This window comes from Bubalus bubalis, chromosome 18, assembly GCF_019923935.1.
Source record: "Bubalus bubalis isolate 160015118507 breed Murrah chromosome 18, NDDB_SH_1, whole genome shotgun sequence".
Lineage (NCBI taxonomy): Eukaryota > Metazoa > Chordata > Mammalia > Artiodactyla > Bovidae > Bubalus > Bubalus bubalis.
This window is the reverse complement of record NC_059174.1, coordinates 24,677,683-24,700,681: the sequence shown is the minus strand read 5'-3', so window position 1 is coordinate 24,700,681 and position 22,999 is coordinate 24,677,683. Positions and strand designations below refer to the sequence as shown.

General features: G+C 51.5%; 1 protein-coding gene across 11 annotated transcripts in view; it reads right to left on the bottom strand.

Moving 5' to 3' along the window:
* Window positions 1-22,999, bottom strand: part of NLRC5 (NLR family CARD domain containing 5) — a 91,140-nt gene that overhangs the window by 18,329 nt on the left and 49,812 nt on the right. For 9 of the 11 annotated variants that reach the window (XM_045163407.1, XM_044931898.2, XM_044931896.2 and 6 more), the window contains exons 15-29: window positions 21,407-21,490; window positions 20,344-20,433; window positions 18,396-18,464; window positions 17,534-17,602; window positions 16,588-16,671; window positions 16,083-16,166; window positions 14,196-14,285; window positions 12,940-12,984; window positions 11,804-11,890; window positions 10,913-10,996; window positions 8,520-8,603; window positions 5,674-5,763; window positions 5,420-5,482; window positions 2,519-2,605; window positions 634-717 (exon numbers count right to left, since the gene is read on the bottom strand). In XM_045163407.1, the coding sequence (XP_045019342.1) occupies window positions 634-717; window positions 2,519-2,605; window positions 5,420-5,482; window positions 5,674-5,763; window positions 8,520-8,603; window positions 10,913-10,996; window positions 11,804-11,890; window positions 12,940-12,984; window positions 14,196-14,285; window positions 16,083-16,166; window positions 16,588-16,671; window positions 17,534-17,602; window positions 18,396-18,464; window positions 20,344-20,433; window positions 21,407-21,490 (1,194 nt within the window). The remainder of the gene's footprint in view (window positions 1-633; window positions 718-2,518; window positions 2,606-5,419; window positions 5,483-5,673; window positions 5,764-8,519; window positions 8,604-10,912; window positions 10,997-11,803; window positions 11,891-12,939; window positions 12,985-14,195; window positions 14,286-16,082; window positions 16,167-16,587; window positions 16,672-17,533; window positions 17,603-18,395; window positions 18,465-20,343; window positions 20,434-21,406; window positions 21,491-22,999) is intronic. The other 2 variants (XM_025268706.3, XM_044931897.2) reach the window with 2 other exon arrangements.

Here is a 22,999-nt window from a genome sequence, read left to right as displayed (position 1 = left end):
CCAGGCAGCATACTCTGAAATCTTTGAGAGTTACCTCCACTGTGCCCGCTGCCCCTGTAGTCTGAGACTGGGGGTGAGGGCAGTGATAAGGCCAGGCCGCCAGCTCCAGCTCCATGGGGGCCAGGGATGCCCGGAGCGCAAAGCTCAGTTGCCTAGCAACGGGCTGTATCCTGGGTCTGGACGTCAGTCTCCCAGGTCACTGGGGAGACTGAGTGACTGAAGATGACTCCCCAGGGGCCCTCCCTGCTGAGGCGACATCTCCAAATCTGTGTCCCCTAAATCTGGTCAGAGGGGCTTCAGGGATAGGATGGACGGACCAAGAGCCAGGACAACTGAGATTTCTGCAGCTGATTGGGGATGAACTGTTGCTCCCTGCCTGGAGTCAACTTGGGCCACCGAAAATTAGTCACAGTCTCTCGCGGGTGTTTGGTGAGAGCTCTGCCAATAGTGGGCAATGAAGGAAGGAGGAAAGGACCCAAGGTGGGTGGGTGGGGGGAATCAAGGTAAAGATCACCCCCTCCCCAGCCCTTGTCCCCTGGACTTCTTCAGGGGGTGCCTGAAAAGAAGCCCAGTAACATTCCGGGCCCTGGGGAGTCTTCCTCCTAGCTGTCCTCGGGGCTGCTCATTACTTACTCGAGCGAACCGGAGACGGGCACCTTGGGGAGACATTCCAGGAGGCACCGGAGCCCATCATCACCCAGCAGGTTTGCTGAGAGGCTGCAAGAGGTACGAGGAGGAGGTGGCTGGTGATCTGACGTGCCTGCTCTTCAGTGAGCATCACTGTACTCTACCCGCCCCGCACCGTCATCACCTCCACCATCACCTCCACCATCACCTCCACCATCACCTCCACCACTGTGCACAACTTCTGTCCCCACAGCACCGTCATCACCACCAGCACCATCCCATCACTGCTACTTGCATCCCTGTCTGCATCCCCGTCACCTCCATCAGCACTAGCACGATCACCCCCATCCCCCCACCAGCACCACAGTTAACCAGTCCTCATCTTCCCCTTCAGTATCTGGTGACCACTCCTGGGACTCCAGCAGGCTTTCAGCAATTAGAGAAAAAGCAATTAGCTTTTTACTGCGCACTCGGCCTCTACCTGTTTGGAGCCGTCATTTTTGAGCCAGAGTAAATGCAGGAAAAAGACAGACATTTGGAGGATGCATTTACCCAAAATATTTCTGCTCTTGATTTGGGAATGCAATATCAGAAACTGCACTTGAAGACTTTATTTCCCTTCATTTGTAGCATCTTATGGTTTTAGCTATAGTTTCAGGAACAAAATAATCTGTGCCTGGGAATATCTGATTTTTACCCTGCAAATTTGAACTCATTTTGCCTCTGATGATAAGACTTTTGAGGTTTATTTATTTCCATCTTTTCCTGAGACACTTTAAAAATGAAAAAACTGCCTCAGGAAGGCACTTAGTGAAATAATTTTTAGAATATGAAAAAGTTCCCTCTAGAATGAAAAAACTGAAAAACTCAAAAGATATCTGCTTATTCATCTTTCTTTAAAATCCATGATTTTCATCAGCCACATTTCTCTCCTTGGCCACACCACAAGGAATTGAAAATTTTTTTTTTTTTGGTGGATAGCTCTCTGTATGTTCTGCTTGTCCTAAGCTGGAGTTCTAACAGTTCTGAGTAAAGGCTCTGCATTGAACTAAGTGTGTGACTTAACACAGATTTTTAAACTCTCTCAGTCCGCTCATCTATGCTATCCAGGGTTGTTGAGAAGGAGGATAAAAAGGATATGTAAAGCACTTAGAATAGTGGAAAAAGTGCTCAAAGCTCTTTTTTCCCTACCCATGCAGGGCTGCGCTATTCAGGCACCCAAGACAGGCCACACTGATACCACTTCTCATCAGCCTGAGAGCCCACACATCCCTACGCTGGCTGGCTCCGGGCCCTCTGTAAGCAGAGGCATTGGCTATTCTTAACCACCTGCTCAGCAAGTCAACAGACCCTTCATTTCAGGCTCCACCAGCCAGCAGAGCCCCAATGCCTTGAATAACAAGAGGCCAAGGGGCTCCTGTGGCCCTTTGCGAAGTGAAAGTAACTAAAAGTGTTAGTCTCAGCTGTGTTTGACTCTTTGCAACCCTGTGGACTGCAGCCCTCCAGGCTCCTCTGTCCGTGGGATTCTCCAGGCAAGAATACTGGAGTGGGTGGCCATTCCCTTCTCGAGGGGATCTTCCGGACCCAGGGATCGAACCGAAGTCTCTTGCATTGCAGGTGGATTCTTAACCATCTGAGCCACCAGGGAGGCCCAGTCCTTTGCAAAGGGCTCCCCTAAATTGATCAGGGGTACACACTGAACTAGCTCTACATGGTAGCAGTGGAGGATGGGAGGGATAAGATGGGGACAGAGAAACTTTACAGATGTGACTGAGTCCCAGGCATCCTCTCCTCTGTTAGGTGGTCCTGAGAGCATGCATGGGTATGTACACACACACACACACACACACACACCCCCTTCAGGTGCCATGCAGGACATGCTCCAACTTACTCCAGCTGGTGGAGGTCTTCACACTTGCTCAGCAACCCGCACAGCGGCTCCACATGCTCCTGGCGGAGGCCGCAGTCAGTAAACCTGCAGCAGGAAGGGAGATGGGGTCCCTAAGCTGGGTATGGCCTCGAAGCTCCAACGGGGCTTCACTCAAGCTTGGACTCTCTAGAAACATCCAGTACCCACCCGTACCACCTCCCCCGCCCAGCAGATCCCACATATGTTTCCTCTTTGAGGGGATGGTTCTCAAAGTGGGGTCCCTGACCAGCCCCAACAGCACCCCTTTGGGAGCGTGGTGAGAGGCACATGCTGGGAACACAACCCAGACCCGCTGAATAAACAGCCTCTGGAACAAGGCTCTCCAGGGTGATTCTGATTCAGTCAAGGTGAACTATAGCTCTTAGGGTCACTTTAATGAGCAGACATGGGGGTGGAGTGGAGGATACCCAGGGTGATGTCTCCTTATGTGGAGGGTTATTCATACTGGAATCAAAGTAATAGTAAAGCCTGTCTTTGAGAGGCTTACACAGATACCACACAACAACAAGGTAAATGAATAGCTTATGGCCAGCCAGCAACTTAAAAAATAAACTTAGAATGATCAAGTACCTACAACCAGTAACTCAAATTTTTATCAGTTACTTTCCATTTTTTCAGTCCCAAATTCCTTATTATACTACTATTTATTTCTTATTTTTAAATCAGCTCATTCTTTTTATTTAATGCACTTATCAGAAAAGAAAACCTTGTATCACTTACTCCAATGGAAAACTAGCATTTCCTGCCCCAAAGAGACCGTAAGGATAAGGATGCAGGAAATGAGGACAAAATATCATCATTATATTCAAGCCAAATACTGGCACCTGCTGAGGGCTCTCCTCCTACTTACAAGGGAGCTTAGCAGACGTGAAGAGGTGTTACAGACACGCTAAGAGGCAACTGACACTTCCGCTTGGCCTTGTGTGTGCTTGGTGCTTCAGTCGTGTCTGACTCTTTGTGACCCCATGGACTGTAGCCCCCAGGCTTCTCTGTCCATGGAATTCTCCAGGCAAGAATACTGGAGTGGGTAGCCATTCCCTTCTCCAGGGGATCTTCCCGACCCAGGGATCTAACCCAGGAATCTCCTGCATTGCAGGCAGATTCTTTACTGTCTGAGCCACCAGGGCCTTAATCAAACACAGAATTTTTGAAAAAGGAAGAATTTGATGAAAGTGAACCAGTAGTCACGTATGGATGTGAGAGTTGGACTGTAAAGAAAGCTGAGCGTGGGAGAATTAATGCTTTTAAACTGTGGTGGAGAAGACTCTTGAGAGTCCCTTGGACTGCGAGCAGATCAAACCAGTCAATCGTAAAGGAAATCAGTTCTGACTATTCATTGGAAGGACTGATGCTGAAGCTCCAATACTTTGGCTACCCGATATGAAGAACTGACTCATTGGAAAAGACCCCGATGCTGGGAAAGATTGAGGGTGGGAGAAGAAGGGGACGACAGGGGATGAGATGGTTGGATGGCATCACCAACTTGATGGACTTGAGTTTGAGCAAGCTCTGGGAGTTGGTGATGGACAGGGAAGCCTGCCGTGCTGCAGTCCATGGGGTCACGACTGAGCGACTGAACTGAACTGAAGTACTCTACTATCAGCCCAACCTCCTAAAAATCATCCCATCCTGGTTTATGTCCTACATTTTGGAAATCAGATTTGGAAACTATGAAGGTATTCTAGAAGTCACCATTGTGCTGGGTTAGGATAGGAACTGGAAAAACTACTGCCCAAGGCAGCCTGTTTTATATGACCAGCACGCTAAGAATGGTCTATCCATTTTCAAATAGTTGAGAAAAAAAAGTCAAAAGAAGAGTAACATTTCACGACATGTAAACATTACACGAATTCAAGTCTCAGTGTTCACAACTCCAACTTTACTGGCACACAGACACGCCACTGTTTATATATTGTCTGTGCTGCTTTCAGACTTCTGATCTAACCCTTTACAGAACACGTTTGTTCGCCCCTGGGCTAGGAGCGCTGTAGTACTGCCTGGATTCAAGTCCTAGCTGCACCCCAACCTGTGGCGTGACCACAGCTGAGAGGCTTCTAGGATGTAATGTGCATGAGGCTCTCAGAATGGTGTCCTGCAGATGCTCAACAAATATCAGCTCTTCATGTATTGTTATTTCACAGCTGAGAAGGCTGAGACACAGAGGAGAAAGGTCTGGTCCATGGTCACTTGGTGAGCCAGTGGCATCGGGTAGCTACCAGAAATGTCATCTGTGCATTTTAAGGTTGCCCCCTCAGCCCATCATCCTGCCTCCTGTGCAATGCCTGCCCCCTGTCACCGAGACAACCACAAAGCATTGGTCCAGGAGTCAGGGGAGGGGGCTTTCGTAACTGTGAGTGCCGCTTGTGTTTCACATGTTGCCTCGTATCATCTTTGCCAACAGCCTGCAATCTACCATCTGCCATCACCAGCTCCCTTCTCTCAGTGGAAGCTGAGGATCGGAGAGCTTAAGGAACCTGCCTGGGGTGCCAGATCCTGGTGAGGCTGGGATTTTTTTTTTTAAGATTTTATTTATTTATTTTTGACCATGCTGCATGGCATGCCAAATCTTAGTTCTCTGACCAGTGATCAAACCCATACCCCACTGCAAGCGAAGTGCAGAGTCTTAGCCACTAGACCACCAGGGAAGTTCTGGGGCTGTTAAAGCCTGGGGGCAGGAGTGGAGTGGAGTCCTTTTCCTTGGAGCAGTCCTTGAGCTCTAATCCAGTCTGCTGTGGACTCCTCATTTGCCCACGACAGTGCCCGGCCCTCTCAGTCTGTCCTCTGCTCTGGACATACGAGAGAACTGTCTGTCTGTCCCCGATCATCCCCTGTCATACCAGGGCCCGGTTCCAGGGGACTTACCAACAGCACCTGTCTTCCTGCTCCTCACTACACCTGAGATGCAGGGTCAAATGACGCAGGGACCTGGAACAGACAGCACCTTCGTCAGCCACCTTCGACCACAGCTTCAGGATGCCCCCAGGGGGCAGGTTCCCCTTCTTGAGCAGCTGAATCTCTGATTTGGGTCCCACTGCCCTCACCCCCACCCTTCACATCCAACAACCTCCAGCACCACCCTCCCAGCTGAGTTCTGGTTGCCTCAGGGCAATGCCCACCTGAGATCCACCTTCTGAACCTGTGGGCACAGGCTGAAGAGGTCAGCTAGCAGGAGGGGGCTCCTTGGAGGCAGTTGCGTCTGGCTCAGTCTGACAGAGAAAGAGGTGGGGTCCTATGTGAGCAAGTTGGAGCCAAGCAAGATCGGTGGGCAAGAAACCTGGACACAAAGGATGGGGGGCACTGGCAGGTGAGCCAGGCAATAAGGAAGGAGGCAGCGACTCAAGAGGGAAAAATAAGAGCTCAGGGTCAAGTGGGCTTAGGTTTGGCTCTAGGCCTGCTTGTAGGCTGTGTGTCCTTGGACAAGTCACTTAACCTCTCTGAGCCTCAGTTTCCTTATCTGAAAAACATGGACTACTTATGACACACCTTCCTCTAGGGTGTTGTGAGTACTGAAACATTAAGCTTGTGCACTGCCTAACACAATACCCCATGCTTGTTGTGTTGTTAGTATTATACTGCTTCTATCCCAAGGACTAGCAGGTGAGCCCTTGCTGACAGGGAGCGGGAAGATGCAAGCCATAAGAGTTTCTCAAGGTCAGCACTACCAAGATGATTTTTTGGTATTGGGGGCTGTCCACTAGGAAGTTTAGCAGCATCCCAGACCTCTACTCACTAGATGCCAGGAAAGATTGAGGGCAGGAGGAGAAGGGGATGACAGAGGACGAGATGGTTGGATGGTATCATTGACTCAGTGGACATGAGTTTGAGCAGACTCTGGGAGATAGTGAAGGACAGGGAAGCCTGGCATGCAGCAGTCCATGGGGTCACAGAGTCAGACGTGACCAAGCGACTGAACAACTCCCTAGATGCCAGCAGGAGCACAACCTCCCGCCCCCTCCACCAAAGACAACAAAAACGTCTCCATCCTGAGTGTCCCCTAAGGAGCAAAATCACCCACAGTTGGGAAGCATTGCCTTAGAGAAAGTGACATGCTTCCACCTTGCTCCTGGAGGCATCCTTGGTGCCTCCATCTGCCTCGCTCCATCAGCCTTCCATCAGCGTGTCTTGTCAGTTCCACCTCCAAGGTCCACCCTGAATCTATATACTTCCCTCTCCCCTTCCCATTCCCAGCCCCCTCATCTCTTATTCTGGCTGCACAGCTCCTCCGTGCTCTGACTTCCATGCTTGTCCTGGGATCCCTTTTCCACCCAGCCGCCAGACTAAGCTTTAGAAAACACAAATCATTCCTCTCCTTTTCAGATCTCCTTGGGCAAAATCCCAAACTCCTCCCCATGGCTACCAGGCCCTGTGTGACCAGGCCCAGGCTTGTTTCTCTACCTTCTCTCCTACAACCCTGCTGGCCACTGTGCTCTGGCCACACTGGCCTTCTGCCTGTTCCTTGAACACGCAAAGCTCCACCCTGCCTCAGGGCCTCATGCATGCTGTTCCATCTCCTTGGCATGCTGTTCCCTGCTTTGCACAAGGCTGGCTCCCTCTCCTCCCTCTGGCCATATCCCAGTGTCCCTCCTTAGAGGTGGTCCCTGACCACTCTCGCCATTGTCTAAATCACCTCCAATAATCACTCATTACTATATTACCTAGAAAAATACATTATCACTGTCTGAATTCATCTTATTTGCTTTCACTCTGCTTATTGACCTCTCCTACTACAAGGTAAGCTCCAAATAGACAAGGGTCTGGTCATTTTTTTTTCCGTCTCCGTTGTGTCTCCAGCGCCCCAAACAGTGCTTCAGAGCAGTGTACAAACAGTATGGACTGAGTAATACAAAGTTTAAGCACTGGTGAGAGTCAGGCTGGTCACCTCATTCCAAAGATAGATGAAGAGTCGGGCACTGATGCTGTGTGACCTGGGCATAGAGAAGCCCCTCTCTGGTCTGAGGTTTCCTACTCATTTATTTTAACCTGCAACTTATGTGTCCCAAGGAACCCACCCTTTCCTGGCAGGGAGGAACCATAGTGGGTTCTGTATTTCGACATGGGCTCTGCCACACTTGGGGCTTCCCTGGTGGCTCAGACGGTAAAGAATCTGCCTGCAATGCAGGAGACCCTGGGTCGGGAAGATCCCCTACAGAAAGGAATGGGCAACGACTCCCCTATTCTTGCCTGGAGAATTCCGTGGACAGAGGAGCCTGGTAGGCTACACAGTCCAACACTTGCCCACCTCTGAGAAGTCACATGTCTCCTCCCTCTCCATAGGACTCAGGGATAAGTAAGATCCTGGGTGTGACGAGAGCCGTCTCAGGTGACTGAGAGATCCTTAGCAGGAGTATTTAATGTTGCTGTTCTTAATGGCACAATTTAATTTTCTGCTGTATTTTTCCATCTCAGCTACAGCTGCTTTTGCTCCCTGCTAGAGAAATATTTAAAGTAAATCCTTTTTAAATTCTAAGCAGTCTGAGCTGAAATTAGAAAACAGAGTTTTAAATACTTTGGGGGATGCTGTTTAAATTCCCCTTTTACAGAATTAGATGGTGACCTTTCAAAACGGGTGTGTGACATATACATGACCTACAACTGTAAAGTCTCTTTAGAGGAGCAGGTGACCTTTCTGTGGGTAGGAAGAGGTAAATTGGCCCGGTTGTCACAGGCCTTCCATTCTTCAAGGTGCTTTTAGAGCAACTGTCTTGTCTGAATCCCAACCCTGGGGGGAGGGCGAAGACTATTAGTCCCATTTGTCAGATGAGGAAACTGAGGCTTAGAGGGGTCCAATAACTCATCCGAGGTTGATAAAGTATTAGGGAAGAGCTGGAAGCAGACTTAAGCTCCAAGTTGTGCCAGGTAAAATTATGAAACAGCTCAAGAGAAGGATGGAGGGGCAGAAGGGAATGGCTTCCCAATGCAAGAGCCTCATCTCTGCATGGGGAAATGGGGAAACCGGTCTTACTGCAGCAGGCTTAGCTGGGGGAGCTGCGGTAGGTGGTGCAGCAGGGTCTCCAGGCTCTGGTCACTCAGCACCTCGCAGGACAATCTGAGAAACAAAGCATCTGAATGAGCTGGGGGACATGGGGAAAAGCTAGATGGGTTCTATACCAGGACTGCCCGAAACACCCCCTCTGAATACTGGGTCCTTGAGTTATCATTGAGGCTGGAGGAAAAGGAAGGCCGTACATGCTTGGAAAATGCTGGGTTAAGTCACATTAATTTTCTTGGCTGCAGGACTTCTCAGAGCCTTTAATCTGCCCTTGTGCCTTGGGAATTTCTAAGGGGCTATAGTAGGTATATTTTTCCCCAAAAGACATGGACAAGAAGGATCATTCTTTTGAGGGCCTTGAGGATTGGTACTCGGTGGAACATGCTTGTTAAGAAGAGAATGCTGCCTTAACCCAAGGTAGTGAACAGACCAGTGGCACTTCAGGCATTTAATGGGTCAGCAAAGAAGAGACGCAAGGTAGCTCGGATCTCTGATTGTCCATCAAAACCAGACCAACCAGCTGATCGCTTGTCTAGATGACTCATCAGAAGCCAGCCCACTTAGGAGGAACTCCTGATACCCACCCTGTGATCTCTGCTCTGGCTGGAGGACTGTGTTGACCAGCATCTCCCAGCACTCTGGGATTTACATACAGCCCTCCCTGGGAGTTGGGAGCCACCACCTGACCCCCAGAGGCATTTGGACAGTGTTTTCCTTCTGCCTCCTCCCCTCTTGCTTCCCCTTCTTCTCTCTGTCCCTGTCCTTGGTCCCTTGAAGGCTGCCCTTTCCCCTTGCTGGGGTTGTCAGGAGCACCCCAACATGTGCTTTTCTGGCTGGAGGGGAACCCAGCTTGTGGGGAACAGTGGCAGGGGCCGCCTGTGGTTCTGGAGTTGGAAGCGAGGAGCCTGGCAGGACCCAGGCTGTAGGCTCAGCTATACCTCCTCTGTCCTAGGACTGGGTCTGGGGCTCAGGGCACAGGCAGAACAGTGGCTTTCATTGAGGGGTGGTCTGACCACAAACACCAGTGGCTTTCCACTGGACACCCAACAGACATAGTGCCATGGCCTCTGCTTGGGTCAATGCTGGGTTTACACACTGTTGTTGTTGTTTTTGAAGCAACAGAACCTTTACCCATTACAACATCTCACATGGAATGCTGAAACGTACACGTCATGTACCATGATATAAAAGATATTAACAAGCAGGGGTGAGTGGGTGAGGGAACTCTGGACTAGCTTTGCAGCTTTTCTATAAAACAAGTCACCAACTGTTCTAAAATAAATGGTTTGTTTGAAAATTCATTGGTTCCACACGTCTCGATATTTCAGGAAAGCCACAATGTTCTGTGATAGACAAAAGGTTGTTGCAGAGCTTGTTGAGATCCTGTGTCTGTTAACAACATCACACTCCCTCGTCCTCTGTGTCCATATGTATTTGAACAAGGAGAGAGGCATGAAAGGACACACCCCTGGTGTCAACATAAGGATATTTTTAACAATGATAATGTTAATAATAATGGATAATGAGCTTGTTGCAAGGGCCAGAAGGGCATTGGAAATGGGAGCCAGAAAGCAAGGGAAAAGAAAAAACCTAGGAAAATGGAAAAGAACATATGGGGCAATGTAAAGTGAAACTGCAGAATGTAGCTGGCCTGTGACTTCAAACAGGAAAAAGCTGTATACACAAATGGAGAGGGCCACCAGGACAGACAACGATGCTGAGTTAAAAAGGGAAGGGGTTATTTAGGGGAGGCAGGTTTGTCTTGGGTTTCTTTATTTTATGGTAATTATTATAAGAAAATGACAGCAATGATGATGAAGGCAGGAAAAGTCTGACTGACCACTTTGCAGATGACAAAGCTGAGACCCAAGAGGTTAAAGCCATTTATTTGCCTTAAGTCATCCAGCTGGTTGGTGGCTGAGCCAGGACTCCTGATTCTAAGCCCAGCCTCTGGTCACAGACCCAGGTATTCTGGGGTGAGCTGGTATCCGGGGTGGACGGGATCCCCTGAGGAGGAGCCTTCAGAGTGACAGGTTCCAGCCACAGAGGCAGGCCCAGGTGGGAGCCAGGGTGGGGCTCCCAGGGTGAGGTGGGGGCAGACTGGGGCTCCCAGGTGCCCTGAGTTGAGCAGACAGGAGATGAAGCCCCAGGCCTGGCACAGCCTCTCTCAGGGGGAGGGGTGAGGTGCCTGAAGCTGGGGCCACTGGGAGGCACCGAGCCTCCAGGAACTCCCCTGGGGTCGGGCTGCGGGGTCTGGCAGGAAGAGACCAGGAAGGACTCACCTGGCCTCTAACCAGGCCACCCACACCCCAGGTCACTGGGCAGGTGCCCACGCTGTGGCCCTGGGCTGTGTCCTCAGTACTTACTGGACTTCCAGGGGCCCTGGGCACTTCTCCAGAGACTTGCAGAGGTGGGAGAGGCTCAGGGGCTCCAGCTGACATTCCTTGAGGCTGAAAAGGGGCCAGCAAGCATGATGAGGTCAGGGAGGGCTCAGGGACCCTGTGCAGCCCCCAAACCTGCAGGCCACCGGCCCCTCCCCTGACACGGAACACCCCACCCCCTACAGGCCCCAGGCCCCCTACTCTGACAGTCACAATCAAGGCCCCCTGAGTGCTCAGCAGCTCTGATCCAGTCCCAAGTCCTCCTGGGACTCCTGCCTACATCCAGGCTACCACTTTCACGTACCAGGGTTACTTTAACATCCCTTGGGTTCCCCCTCTTGCCTCCCTGCAAGCCTCCACCCTGCTGGCATCTTATCTGTAACAGTATAAATCTGACCACCCTCTCCTGTGCTGAAAACCCTTTGTGGCTCCCCAGTATCATTAGGGTAAAAGTGAAACACCTTTCCCATGTCTCCACTCTCCTCCACTCTCCCCATATAAGCTCCAGCCACCTAGAAATGCTCCCCGGGAGCCAAACCTTCACTCCCCGCCACCGCCCCCTCCCCACGAGGTGTTTATACCCTGCCTGCTTCCTGCCCCTCCCTGCTCCCCCATAACCCTGTTCAGGCACCAGCTATGAGCTACGGTGTCTCTCTTCTTAGGTGAGGAAATCAACCCCAGAGAAAGGAGGGGCCCAGCCAGGGTCTCACAGCCCCTCACAGTAGGGCTGGGAAGTCTTCCGAGAAAATAACATGGACTCCTCCACAAGGGGAATGTTGGATCCCGCAGTCCCATCAGCAGCCCTCCCAGACTCTCCACTCCCTCACCCTTCACCCCATTGTGGTTACCCCCAAACAAGAGGCAATAAGACGGTACCAGAAGCTCCTGGGGACGTGGCGCTGACCAAATCCCAACCGGGCTCCAGCTCGCAACTCTGGCAAAGATCCAGCAGCCAACAGATCCCTGCAAGCAGGGAAACCATCTTGAGAGGAAAATTCCAAGCATCCATATCGGAAGACGCAACTCATTAGGGCTGGTAGGAGCCCTTGTCACAGTAAAGCCCCTCCCTGGACGGATGGGGCAACTGAGGCCCAGGGAAGGGAAGTCAGAGCGAGGATGCCCACAGCTTATACCTGTCCACGTGGGCAGCACCTGACCAGATTGAGGGGTGCGAGGACAAGAGCCCTCCTCTTTCTGACCATCACTGTGGGCAGCATTCACATGACTTCCCCTCTCTGTGCCTTGATCCTTCTGGTTTCAAGAACCCAGAGAATCCCTAGAAATGGAGACCCTAGCTCGGCAAGCAAGACCACCCCGGCTTCAGGCAGCCCACTTGCTACCGTGAGGCTTTTCTCTAAGGCATTGTCTGGAAATGCACTCTGCCCAGCTGGCCCCACTTGAGGCGCCCTTGTTCCGGCCAAGGTGAGACCAGGTGGCCTGCCTCCACTAGGGGGCAGCCCGGAGCCCTGGCACAGAAGGAACTTGTTTACTGCAAAGGCATGGAAACTTTTTCAGAGCACCAACGGTTCTTGGTTTCTCAAATGTGATACTCAGCGTGTGGAAGGGCAGTGATTCACAGGAAGGGAGGAGTCTGCTGCCGCTGCTGCTGCTAAGTCACTTCAGTTGTGTCCGACTCTGTGTGACCCCATAGACAGCAGGCAGCCCAACGTTCTACAAAGGTCCCTGGAGGCAGAGACAGGGCTGCTCCCCGCCACCCTCCCACACAGCCGCTATCTGCTGGCACCTGTCTTGTGGTAGCATCACCCGTCGGCTCCGCCCTCCCTCCCACGTGCACGCCTTCTGAGAAAAGATTTAAGGCAGCTGATTACTGCACATTAATATGGGGAAAAGGGTTACAGAAGTGATCCATTCCAGCCTGTCAGATATGGGTGGGTTACTCTATAGCTAACAGCGGTCAGTATGGGCCTGGGGGCAGGGGTACATATAGGAGGTGGGGACCAGAGAGAGAGGGGACCATACCCTGTCCACACCTCAGAGCTTCCCCTCCTTACCTGCCTCTTTTGTCACCTCTCAGGATAACGTGTTGGCTCGCAGAGCTGTAGACAGAGAGAAAGCAGTAGCATAAGAAAGGGCCAAGGGCTCCCTTCCCAGGCAGCGGCAAGGCAAGAGACCAGACACGCTGGGTTAATTAATGGTGGCCTGTTTTCTCAGCAAACGGGACAATAAACATACTACATACAAAGCACACCACTGACAGGTCTTTGATGCTCACAATAAAATCGTCCACGTCACAGACGAGGAAACTGAGGTATAGAGAGACCTAGTGATCTGCTCAAAGCAACCCAGCCAGTGAGCAGTGAGCCTGGACTTTTGAACCTGGTCTTTCTGCTACTGCACCACCTACTCTGGGAAGGGGGAGGGGAGGAACGGGCAGACTTTACCTGAAACCAGGGAAGATCTGCTTTGCCTGGCCCAGGGCTGCTTGGCTGGGTGCCTTCCCTTTTTCTTCTTCTTCTTTTTTTAAACTTTAAGTTTTGTATTGGGCCATAGCCAATTAACAATATTGTGATAGCTTCAGGTGAACAGGGAAGGGACTCAGGCATACGTATACATATATCCATTTTCCTCCAAACTTCCCCCCCATCCAGGCTGCCACACAACATTGACAGAGTTCCCTGTGCTATCAGTAGGGCCTTGCTGGTTATACATTTTAAATATAGAAGAGTGTATCAGTCCATCCCAAACTCCCTAACTATCCCTTCCCCCTATCCTTCCCACCAGCAACCATAAGTTTGCTCTCTGTGAGTCTGTTTCTGCTTTGTAAGTTCATTTGTATCATTTCTCTTTAGATTCCACATATAAGGGATGTCATACAATATTTCTCCTTCTCTGTCTGATCTACTTCACTCAGTATGACAGTCTCTAGGTCCATCCATGTTGCTGCCAGTGGCATAATTTCATTCTTTTTAATGGTGCCTTCCCTTCTACACTCTCATCAGCTCCAGAGACCCCACCATTCAGGCGGGTCCCTGAAAATTCAATGGCTACCAGAGAGCGCTCAGTTTCCTTAGAAGTCTCCCAGGGCAACCCAGAGAGTAAGTATGGGACAGTATACGGATTGTGTCCCATGATGAATTTCGAGAAATTTGAGCATTCCTGGAGCTATATTTAATCATTCATCTATTCAATCATTCCACAGACACACACCAGTTGTTCACTGGGCCTGGTATCACACCAGAGCCCTGAGGATGCTGCATCATGAGTGGGACAGACGAGGGACAGGACAGGGTCCCAGGGGCACTCTCACCTGAATTCCAAATGTAGAAGCCACCGCAGAGTAGAGAAGCACTGGGTCAAACTGAACACACCCTCCAGGGACAAATGGTTCTCACTGAGGCTGGAGAATCAGAGGGATGTTGTGGATGAGGTCACTCAGGACTCAATAACACCCTCTTTGTGGTTAGAGCACAGGGTTGGGGAGGGCTGTCCCTCTCTGTACCAGACAATGGAACACTCGGAACCCCAGAGTTACTCAGAGTGTCTCTGCTAACTCCCCATTGTACAGACGGGGAAACTGAGGCCCAGAGAGCAGCAAGGTCTGGCCCAAGATTAAGAGACAAGTTGGTGACAGAGCTGAGATTAGAACTCAGTGGTTCCCTTGATCTAGAATGAATCTGGGGTGACTTGTGCCTCGGTTTCCCCATTTGATCCAGGAGGGGCAGTGCCCAGTGCTAAGTGAAAATGTGAGGCCCCTTGTTGCAAAAGCAGAACAGAGCTTTTCCTCTTTCGTGGCCTGTCAATCCATCCTAGTGGTCTAATATTTACCACTTAATGTAGCACTCCTCAGGCCCCGGGAGACTGGCAGATGGTGCAGACCCTCACAGGCTGGAAGCCACACCAGCAGCCATTCCCAGTATTGACAAGGTCATAGGAGGATATTCTGGAAGGCTCCTTGATAGCTCAGCTGGTAAAGAATCTGCCTGCAATGCAGGAGACCGCGTTCTGATTCCTGGGTCAGGATCTTTTCAGGAGGGAAAGATCCCAGGAGAAGGGATAGGCTACCCACTCCAGTATTCCTGGGCTTCCCCTGTGGTTCAGCTGGTAAAGAATCCTCCTGCAATGCGGGAGACCTGGGTTTGATCCCTGGGTTGGGAAGATCCCCTGGAGAAGGAAAGGCTACCCACTCCAGTATTCTGGCCTAGAAAAATCCATGAACTGTATAGTCCATGGGGTCATAACAAGACATGACTGAGCAATTTTCACTTCACTTCACATCTGCATGACATTTGCCTCCATCAGTGAGGCTTTCCTCCCCACCCTCTGGAGGTTGTGAACAGGAACAGAAGCAACCTCTGCTTGTCCCAGCCTCCCAGAGAAAGGTGGTTGGAGTGGGCAGTGCTCTCAAGCCACAGCATGGGTTATAGCCCAAGCCACAGCCACCTCCTTCTGTGTTTCCGTGTGAATTGACTAGAACCAGGAGCTCAGAGAGGTGATGTAATTTGTCCAGGGACACTGGGAACCTAGGACCTGTAACCAGGTTCCTGCGGCCAGGAAGGCTCTCCTTGAAGAGCCGGGGGGAGGAGGAGCGGGGGGCGTGTGAGCCTGGAACACAGGGACCTTTAAGGGCCTAGAAACTCTGGTTGGCTGCAGGCAAAGTCTGGGGGTTCCTGGCCTCCTTCCAGGGCCCCTCTCCCGTAGTGAGCTTCTCCCCTCTCTTGGCAGGTGCTCAGGGCTTTCAAGTCTTCAGTCACACTGCTTTGGATGTCTTCTTTAGTTCAAACCGTCCCTGCCAACCCGGCCAGGGCCCCATCAAACAGCCCCTTCCCCAGGGCCAGAATGGCTGCCAGCTGTTACATTAATCAGGAAAAACTCCCCAGACCTTCCTGCCTGGGCCTTCCTGAGAGCATGCGCAGAGACAAGGAGCCAAGTTTGAGAAGTGAAACCTCAACTCAGAAGCTGGGTTGCAGAGTCATAGAATCCAGTTTCTCTTTTAGTGAGAATCACAGTAGTAGCTACCCTGTCCTGAATAGGACCACCTGTCTGATTTGATCTTTATGATAACCCCAGGTGGGAATGAGATGGGACACAGACTATCCCCCCACCCCTTCATCACCATCCCCTCTGCCCCTCCCCACCCCACACCCTCATCCTGATGAGATCCCATCTCAGAGGCTTTGCCCAGAGGGCTACTCACTTCAAGGACTGCAGAGAACCCAGTCCTGGGAGCAGCCGAGCCAGCAGGGCCACACCTTCGTCCCCCAGAGCATTGCCTGATAAGCTGGGAGGGGCGATGGGGAGGACAAGTCAGTGCAGGGTGGCAGGGGTGGAGATGGCAAAATTTCAAGTTTCCATCCCTGGTACTCAGCGACTCAGTGTCTCCTAGAACTGGGATACAGTCCTGGGCTGCCAGGCTGGATCTTAGCACCCAGCACTGGGTCAGGTGGGGTCCCCCCAACCCCAGGGGTTCTCATCTTCAGGTTTGTGACCCCCGAGGGATCAGAGTTGGGCTTCAAAGTGTCAAATGTTGGGGGGGTGGGCTATGTTTTAGGGGGATGAGTCACGACTTTGACCAGATTCTTTAAGGGGATGCAGCAGGGAACAAACACATGATCTAAATCTTAAGAAACAAAAAAACGCACCACACTAATACCTACCAACTGATGGCCCCACCCACCCACCCGCCAGCCACAACCACTTACTCAAGGTGACCGAGGCGGCAACTTCCTCCCAGCACTTTGCAGAGCAGCTCCAGGCGCTGGGCTTGCAGGGCACAGTGCGTCAGCCTGAGAAGGGCAGAACCACAGCCCTGCAGCACCCACACCGCTCAGCAGAGAGGCCCGCCACCCCCAGACACACAGGTGGAGGGGCTGGTGGAAGGGTGTGTCTGGCACCCAGACAGACCAAGAGGGATCGACACATGGCATACAAGGATGTCACACGGGCCATAAGAGTCAGTCAGCAGGTGTGCTTAGCCGCTTCATGTCTGACTCTCGGCGACCCCATGGACTGTAGCCCTCCAGGCTCCTCTGTCCATGGGCTTCTCCAGGCAAGAATACTGGAGTGGGTTGCCATGACCTCCTCCAGGGGATCCTCCCAACTCAGGGATTGAACCTAGGTCTCCTGTATTGGCAGGTGGATTCTTTACCCCTGAGCCACCAGGGAAGACACAGAGATAAGAGGAGAGGAGAGAGAGAGAGATCGAGAGACAGACTGACGGCCAGAGGAGGACAGACAGACAGAGAGGGAAATTTGGATGGACACAGACACAGAGAGAAGGCTGGAAGAGTTGTGATGGGAGCCCTGTGGGGCTGAGCTGAGCCCCTAGGCCTAGGCCCCTGGATCAGGAAAGAAGAGGCTATGTGCTACCCATTCTCTGTATCCAGAGTTCCCATAACTCCTCAGCTACTGGAGGTCTGGAGGGCTAACAGGGGTGGGGACCTTGGGCAGGGAAGTGACTGAGGGGCTGCCCTGTGAGCCCCATGTAGGGTGGGCTGGGCAAGGGAGGCGACAGGCAGGAAAACCAGGCTGTGACAGCAGGTCACGTCCTCTGGGAGCACCTGGGGCTGGGGCCCGGGGACAGACTCTACACCCGGGAAGGGAGGAGGCTGGAGCCACGGAGGAGCCTGCAGGCCATCACGGTGGTACCTGATCCTCGGGGAGCGCAGAGATGGCTCAGAGGACATCTGGAACATAAGGCTGTCAGGAAACGTAGCCCTGGAGGGACACACACCAAGGCCAGCCTCAGCAAATGCCTTACCCACTGTCTCAAACTCCAGCCTCAGTGCCACTCCCCACCATTCAGTCCCTATGTGAGGCCTGGGGACAGTCAGAGATCTTGGTTTCAACGGGTCCTCTTGACTTCCTGGCTGGGTAGCCTGGGACAAATCACTCAGCCTGGCACTGGGAGAATATAAGTGAATTGCCTTAGTTTGCTGCCTCTCAGTTAACCTTGGCTCTTAGTATCTTTGATCTCATCACCATCTGTGCCTTCAAAGATGTCAGCCTCAGTGGCAAGCAAGCCTTCAAAAGCTCAGATCCTACAGAAGAAGACTGTAGTCGAGCACTGAGCTGAGTCTCTGCCTGTGTGCTGGGCTGGGCAAACCCAGGAAGGAACCCTGGAGGAGGCAAACACCCTCTAAACGGTCCTTACACCAAAGGGAGCCTGAAGTTCTGACCAAAGTCAGAGCTGCAGACCAGGGGGTCCTCTGGGTTTAGGCTGCAGGGCCTCAGTCTCCCAGGAGGAGCTCTCTGGCTACTCCACCCCTGTCCCAGGCTGCATCTGGCACCCTAGGGCTCTCTTCAGGTACCACTTTGGGAAAGGGGGGAGGTGGTTCGTCCTTTGAGCCTCCCCTTTTGGGTAGCATCCCAGCTGAGCCTGCTGACTTCCTGCACCTTCGTGAATCTGTCATCCCCACCCACCACGGCTGACTTGCACAGTCTAGCTGTGGAGCTCAAGGAGGGGATGGTCCGGGCTGAGTGCTGGGCTGGGATGACATCAGGGCCCTACCTCTTCTGGATCCCCTCCTGCTCCTCCAGCTCTGGGGCAAACGTGAAGACCACAGTTTTGTGCAGCAGGCTGCAGAGAGAAGAGGGGAGGGAGGAGGCAGGAGGTTTACGGGGTTCCCTGAAGTCATTTTTTTCAGCTGGGCCTCTAAGGGGTCACCCCCCTGCCTCTAGCTGCGGCACTTCCTCTGATTTGCCCTAACATCCTCTGAGCTTTCTGGGGGCCTGGAGTCTTTCTACTGCAGAAATTTCACAAAGGTATAGGCCCTCATTTCCTGGTAAGTCTTTTCTTTCTCTGAAATCAAACTTCAGCTCTGCTTTCTCTCTGCCTCAGGCTGAAACCTCTCTTCCTCCTTCCTGCTCCTTTGTGCCTGGAGGCTGCGGGTGCTCGGCCCTACATGCGGAGGCCACTGCCGGGCCCGGACGGGCACTGGGAGTCCACGGGACGCTGTGACTGACAGTCAGCGCAGCCCTAACCTCGCCTTCCCAACTGAATGTTATAGACACCAGGTTGTCCCAAAAGTTCATTCGGGTTTTTCCATGTAATGGAAAAACATGCATGAACTTTTGGGCCAACCCAATATATTTCCAATTACAAAAGTCATTCTTCTTCCCTCTAGAGAACTTAGAAGACAGAGTAAAGTAAAAAGAAAATAAAGAAAAATCACCCACCATCTCTTCCACCTATCAATTACCACTGATGGTATTAATAACATGTGGAGTGGGCCCTTCAAGTCTTTTCTCTTCTTAATGCAGTTAACAGTCTTTCTTTTTCTTTCTTAAACAATGGATATATTTACAGGTTCTCTTTTAAAAATTAATATTTCACAGGACAGATGAAGCAAGGGTTACATGATGTTGACAGTTATTGGTGGGGGCTGGGGAGTTCATTATACTATTCTCCCTTTCAGTGTGATTGAAAAGCTTTATTATATAAACAATGAATTAAAATTTTTATGTTTACTTAATAGGCCACAGTCTTCCCTCTGCACTAAAGCTGCAGCTGTATCATGGTTCCCTCGAGTTCTCTCTGGAGGCAACTTAGTCTATTTAACTAATAGCATTAATATCCTATTGTTAAAGATTTAAGTTATTTTCAGTTTTTCCTATTACAACCAAGACAGAGATGAACACCCCCGCAGGACTAAGTGTTTGCACCATCATGGTGACCTCTTCATTATAAATTCCTAGAAGTGAATGGAGTAACATTTGCAACATCATAGGGGCCTTTACTCAATTATTATATACAGCGAACCAAGGTCCCCTAATCCACCTCTTGGGTGAACTTGGTCTCCCTTTCCTCCTCTGAGGAGTGTTTAAAGCAGGGCCTCCAAACTAAGTTGAGAGTCCCTGTGGGTGGGGACCATGTTGACATTTATTAACATCTGTCCTCAGCTGCCCAGATTGAACACAGAGACTTACAGAAATAAGGTTGGGCCCCGTCTAAGGTCAGGCCCCCTTAGAAGCAGAGTCCCTTGGTCACCATGTACATGATGTCCTGAGGGTCTGATCTCAGGAGAAATCAATAAGGGACAGAGGGAAGCATAACAGGGCAGATCCTTGGCCAGATCCCTTGGGGTGCATGAATAGCACTAAAAGTTTGCCTCCCCTGAGGCAAAGGGGCTGGTAAGTTACACCTCTGCCTCCGTCATTGGCTATTCCCGGTTGGGGGGACAGGGTGGAGGTGTACCCTCCTAGGCATCACTGGATCTTATCCGCCCAGGTCAGTTCTCCAGAAGAGGTATAAACTGTGAGCAGCCAACACCTTTAGTAGCTGGGAATGGGTGCCCAGCTGTAAAGGGGTCTGGTCGGGCAGCAGCAGCTTCTTCTATAGGACCCAAAGGCCCACGGCCAGAAAGAATGCCGAAAACTTGGAGAGGGATGATGGGAGAGCCTGGGAGCTCCACGCTGTGGGTGGCAGTGGGTGACGGTGGTCGGCTGGGAGCTCCTACCTGATATGTAGCTCTGTCAGGGTTTGGCACGTGTTCACCACACTCAGTACTCCCAGCACCCCGGCCACAGAAAGCTCATTGTCACTGAGGCTGTGGACAGGAGGAGGGAGGCAGCCATCAGCAGGTGGTTGGAGTCCCGGCCCCAGACAGCTCCAGCTCCTCTTCCTGGCTCAGCAGCTGGCACTCTTGGAATGTCCTGGGTCCCTAGCCAAAGGGTCTCAAAGGCTTCTGGCCCAGGTGGATGAGCCAAGAGGCATGTGACCCCCTGCCCCACACAGAGAATAAAGTTCTCCAGCTGGAGCAATAAGCGCTGACTTACTGTTTTTGTCTCTCTGATTCTGTTTTCCAATCTGAAAAATAACCACTATTTTAATCCCATTTTTATCAATGGGGAACACTGAGGCCAAGAAACACTATGTTACTTTCCCAGGATCACAGAGCTACTGAGTGACAGCCAGGGTCTAAATCCAAGGCCAAGAATCCAAATCACTGTTAACCTCAACACCCTCCCCCACACATAACTCACACTTGATGCTAAGAACCCAACACATCCCCCGCAAACAGCACCCTACCCCACGCCATGCATCACCACAGCACACCCAATAGCCCACTACCCTTTCTTTTCATCCCACCAACACCACAACCCATCCTTTCACCCCCAAACCATACCCCTACCCTAACATACTACTTTCCACTCCAATATCCCAACCCAACACACCAGCACCCATCCACCCAATACCCTAAAGCTGCGCCAGTAAAACACTGCATCCCACCCACCATGGGGCGGCTGTCAGGGCAAACTGGAACACAAGCTACTGATGTACACTGAACATGCTCTTCGTGTACAAGCGGTTTTCATAACGGGACCTAGGTGGCGCATGCCAGAGGCAAGAGCAAGACGTGGCTGAACTACTCCAGCCACACTGGAGTTGGGAGAAAGCATGGGAGGTCATGGAGCAGCATCATTTCTGGTGACTGTGGGCACGGGGATCAGGGGTGGCAGGGACCAGCTGGGACTCTGCTGGACCCTCCCTGGTACCCGACAGTGGGGCAGGCAACTCACTCCAGCTTCTTTGTGATGTGCAGTTGGGGAGCAGCCTCTGCCATCAGTTGACAGCCTTCATCTTTGAGCTGGTTCCCTGAGAGGCTGAGAAAGAGGGGTCTGATGTCCTGTGCAGCTAGGGTAGGGTGCCCCCTCCACCCTCAGCATTCACACAGTCCCTCAATGACTCTAGTCAAAGCATCACTCCAGTAAATGAGACTCAGTTATAAAGAACAGTGAAAGATTGTGTGCTATACGCCTGAAACTGTCCTAGGTGCTTTCACGATGTTGGATGTTGAATCCTCATAACAACCCTACGCAGTAGGCACTATAATTATCCTCACTGTACTGATGAGTAAACTGACTTCCAGAGTGGTTGAAACATTTGATCAAAGCTGGACCTGGGATTTGAACTCGGGCAGCCTGACTTTAAGGCCCCACCCTCGACTGTTTCCTTATGCTACAACCTACATAATTACTTCTTGTGATGAGCTCCATGCTTATAGGGGGATCTGATCTAATCTGGGGAAAAGAGAAGACTTCCCTGATGTTTGAGCTACTTGCTAGAAAAACTAGGAGTTCAACAGGTAAGGGGTGGGAGAGAGATGGGGGAGGGGGTTCCTGGTAGCAGGGAGAGCACAGTCAAAGACCCTGTGGCATAGCACATTCAAGGACCTGAACAAGAGCCAGTATGTCTAGGTTAAAGATTGAGTGGGGGCTTCCCTGGTGGCTCAGTGGTAAACGATCTGCCTGCCAATGCAGGAGACATGGGTTTGATCCCTGGTCCGGGAAGATCCCACAAGCTGTGGAGCAACTAAGCCCGGGCACCACAACTATTGAGTCTGTGCTCTAGAGCCTGGGAACTGAAATTACGGAAGCCTGCGTGCCTAGAGCCTGTGCTCTGCAACAAGAAAAGCCACTGCTACGAGAAGCCCGTGCACTGCAACTAGAGAGTAGTCTCCCACCTGCTGCAACTAGAGAAAAGCCTAGTTGAAAAAAAAGCTGCAACTAGAAAATCCTAGAAAAGTGCAGCGAGGAAGACCCAGCACAGCCACAAAAAAGTAAATAAACAAATTAAACCAAGAAATAGATAAATAAGATTGAGTGGGAAAGTGGGGTCAGATGGGGCTTGTGGGGTTGTGGGCTGGTTCTGGATCAGACAGTATTTAAGGATTTGGACTTTATCCTGAGCAAGGGGAAGGGGCAGGCAGCAATAAAAGGCAGTTCACTGCCAGTTGGAGGTGGCCAGGATGGAAGCAGGGAAGCCTAGTGAGGAGGCGTCCAAGTGGAAGGTGAGAGTGGTTTAGATTAGGGAGGTGGATGAAGAGGATGGAGAAAAGAGAATGGTCGTGTCATGCCACATGTGGGATCTTAGTCCCAGATCATGTGCGGTTTTAGCTCCCCTACCAGGGATCAAACTCATTCCCCCTCCAGTGGAAGTGTGGAGTCTTAACCACTAGACCACCAGGAAAGTCCCAAGAGAATGTCCCAAGGGAATTATACAGGGGGAAGGACAACTCAGGATAGACTGGCTATAGGAGGAGGGCAAGGGGGCTAAGAGGTTGTCTGATCTGTGTAGCCAGGTGGGTGATGAGGCCCACCTGCAGGTGAGAA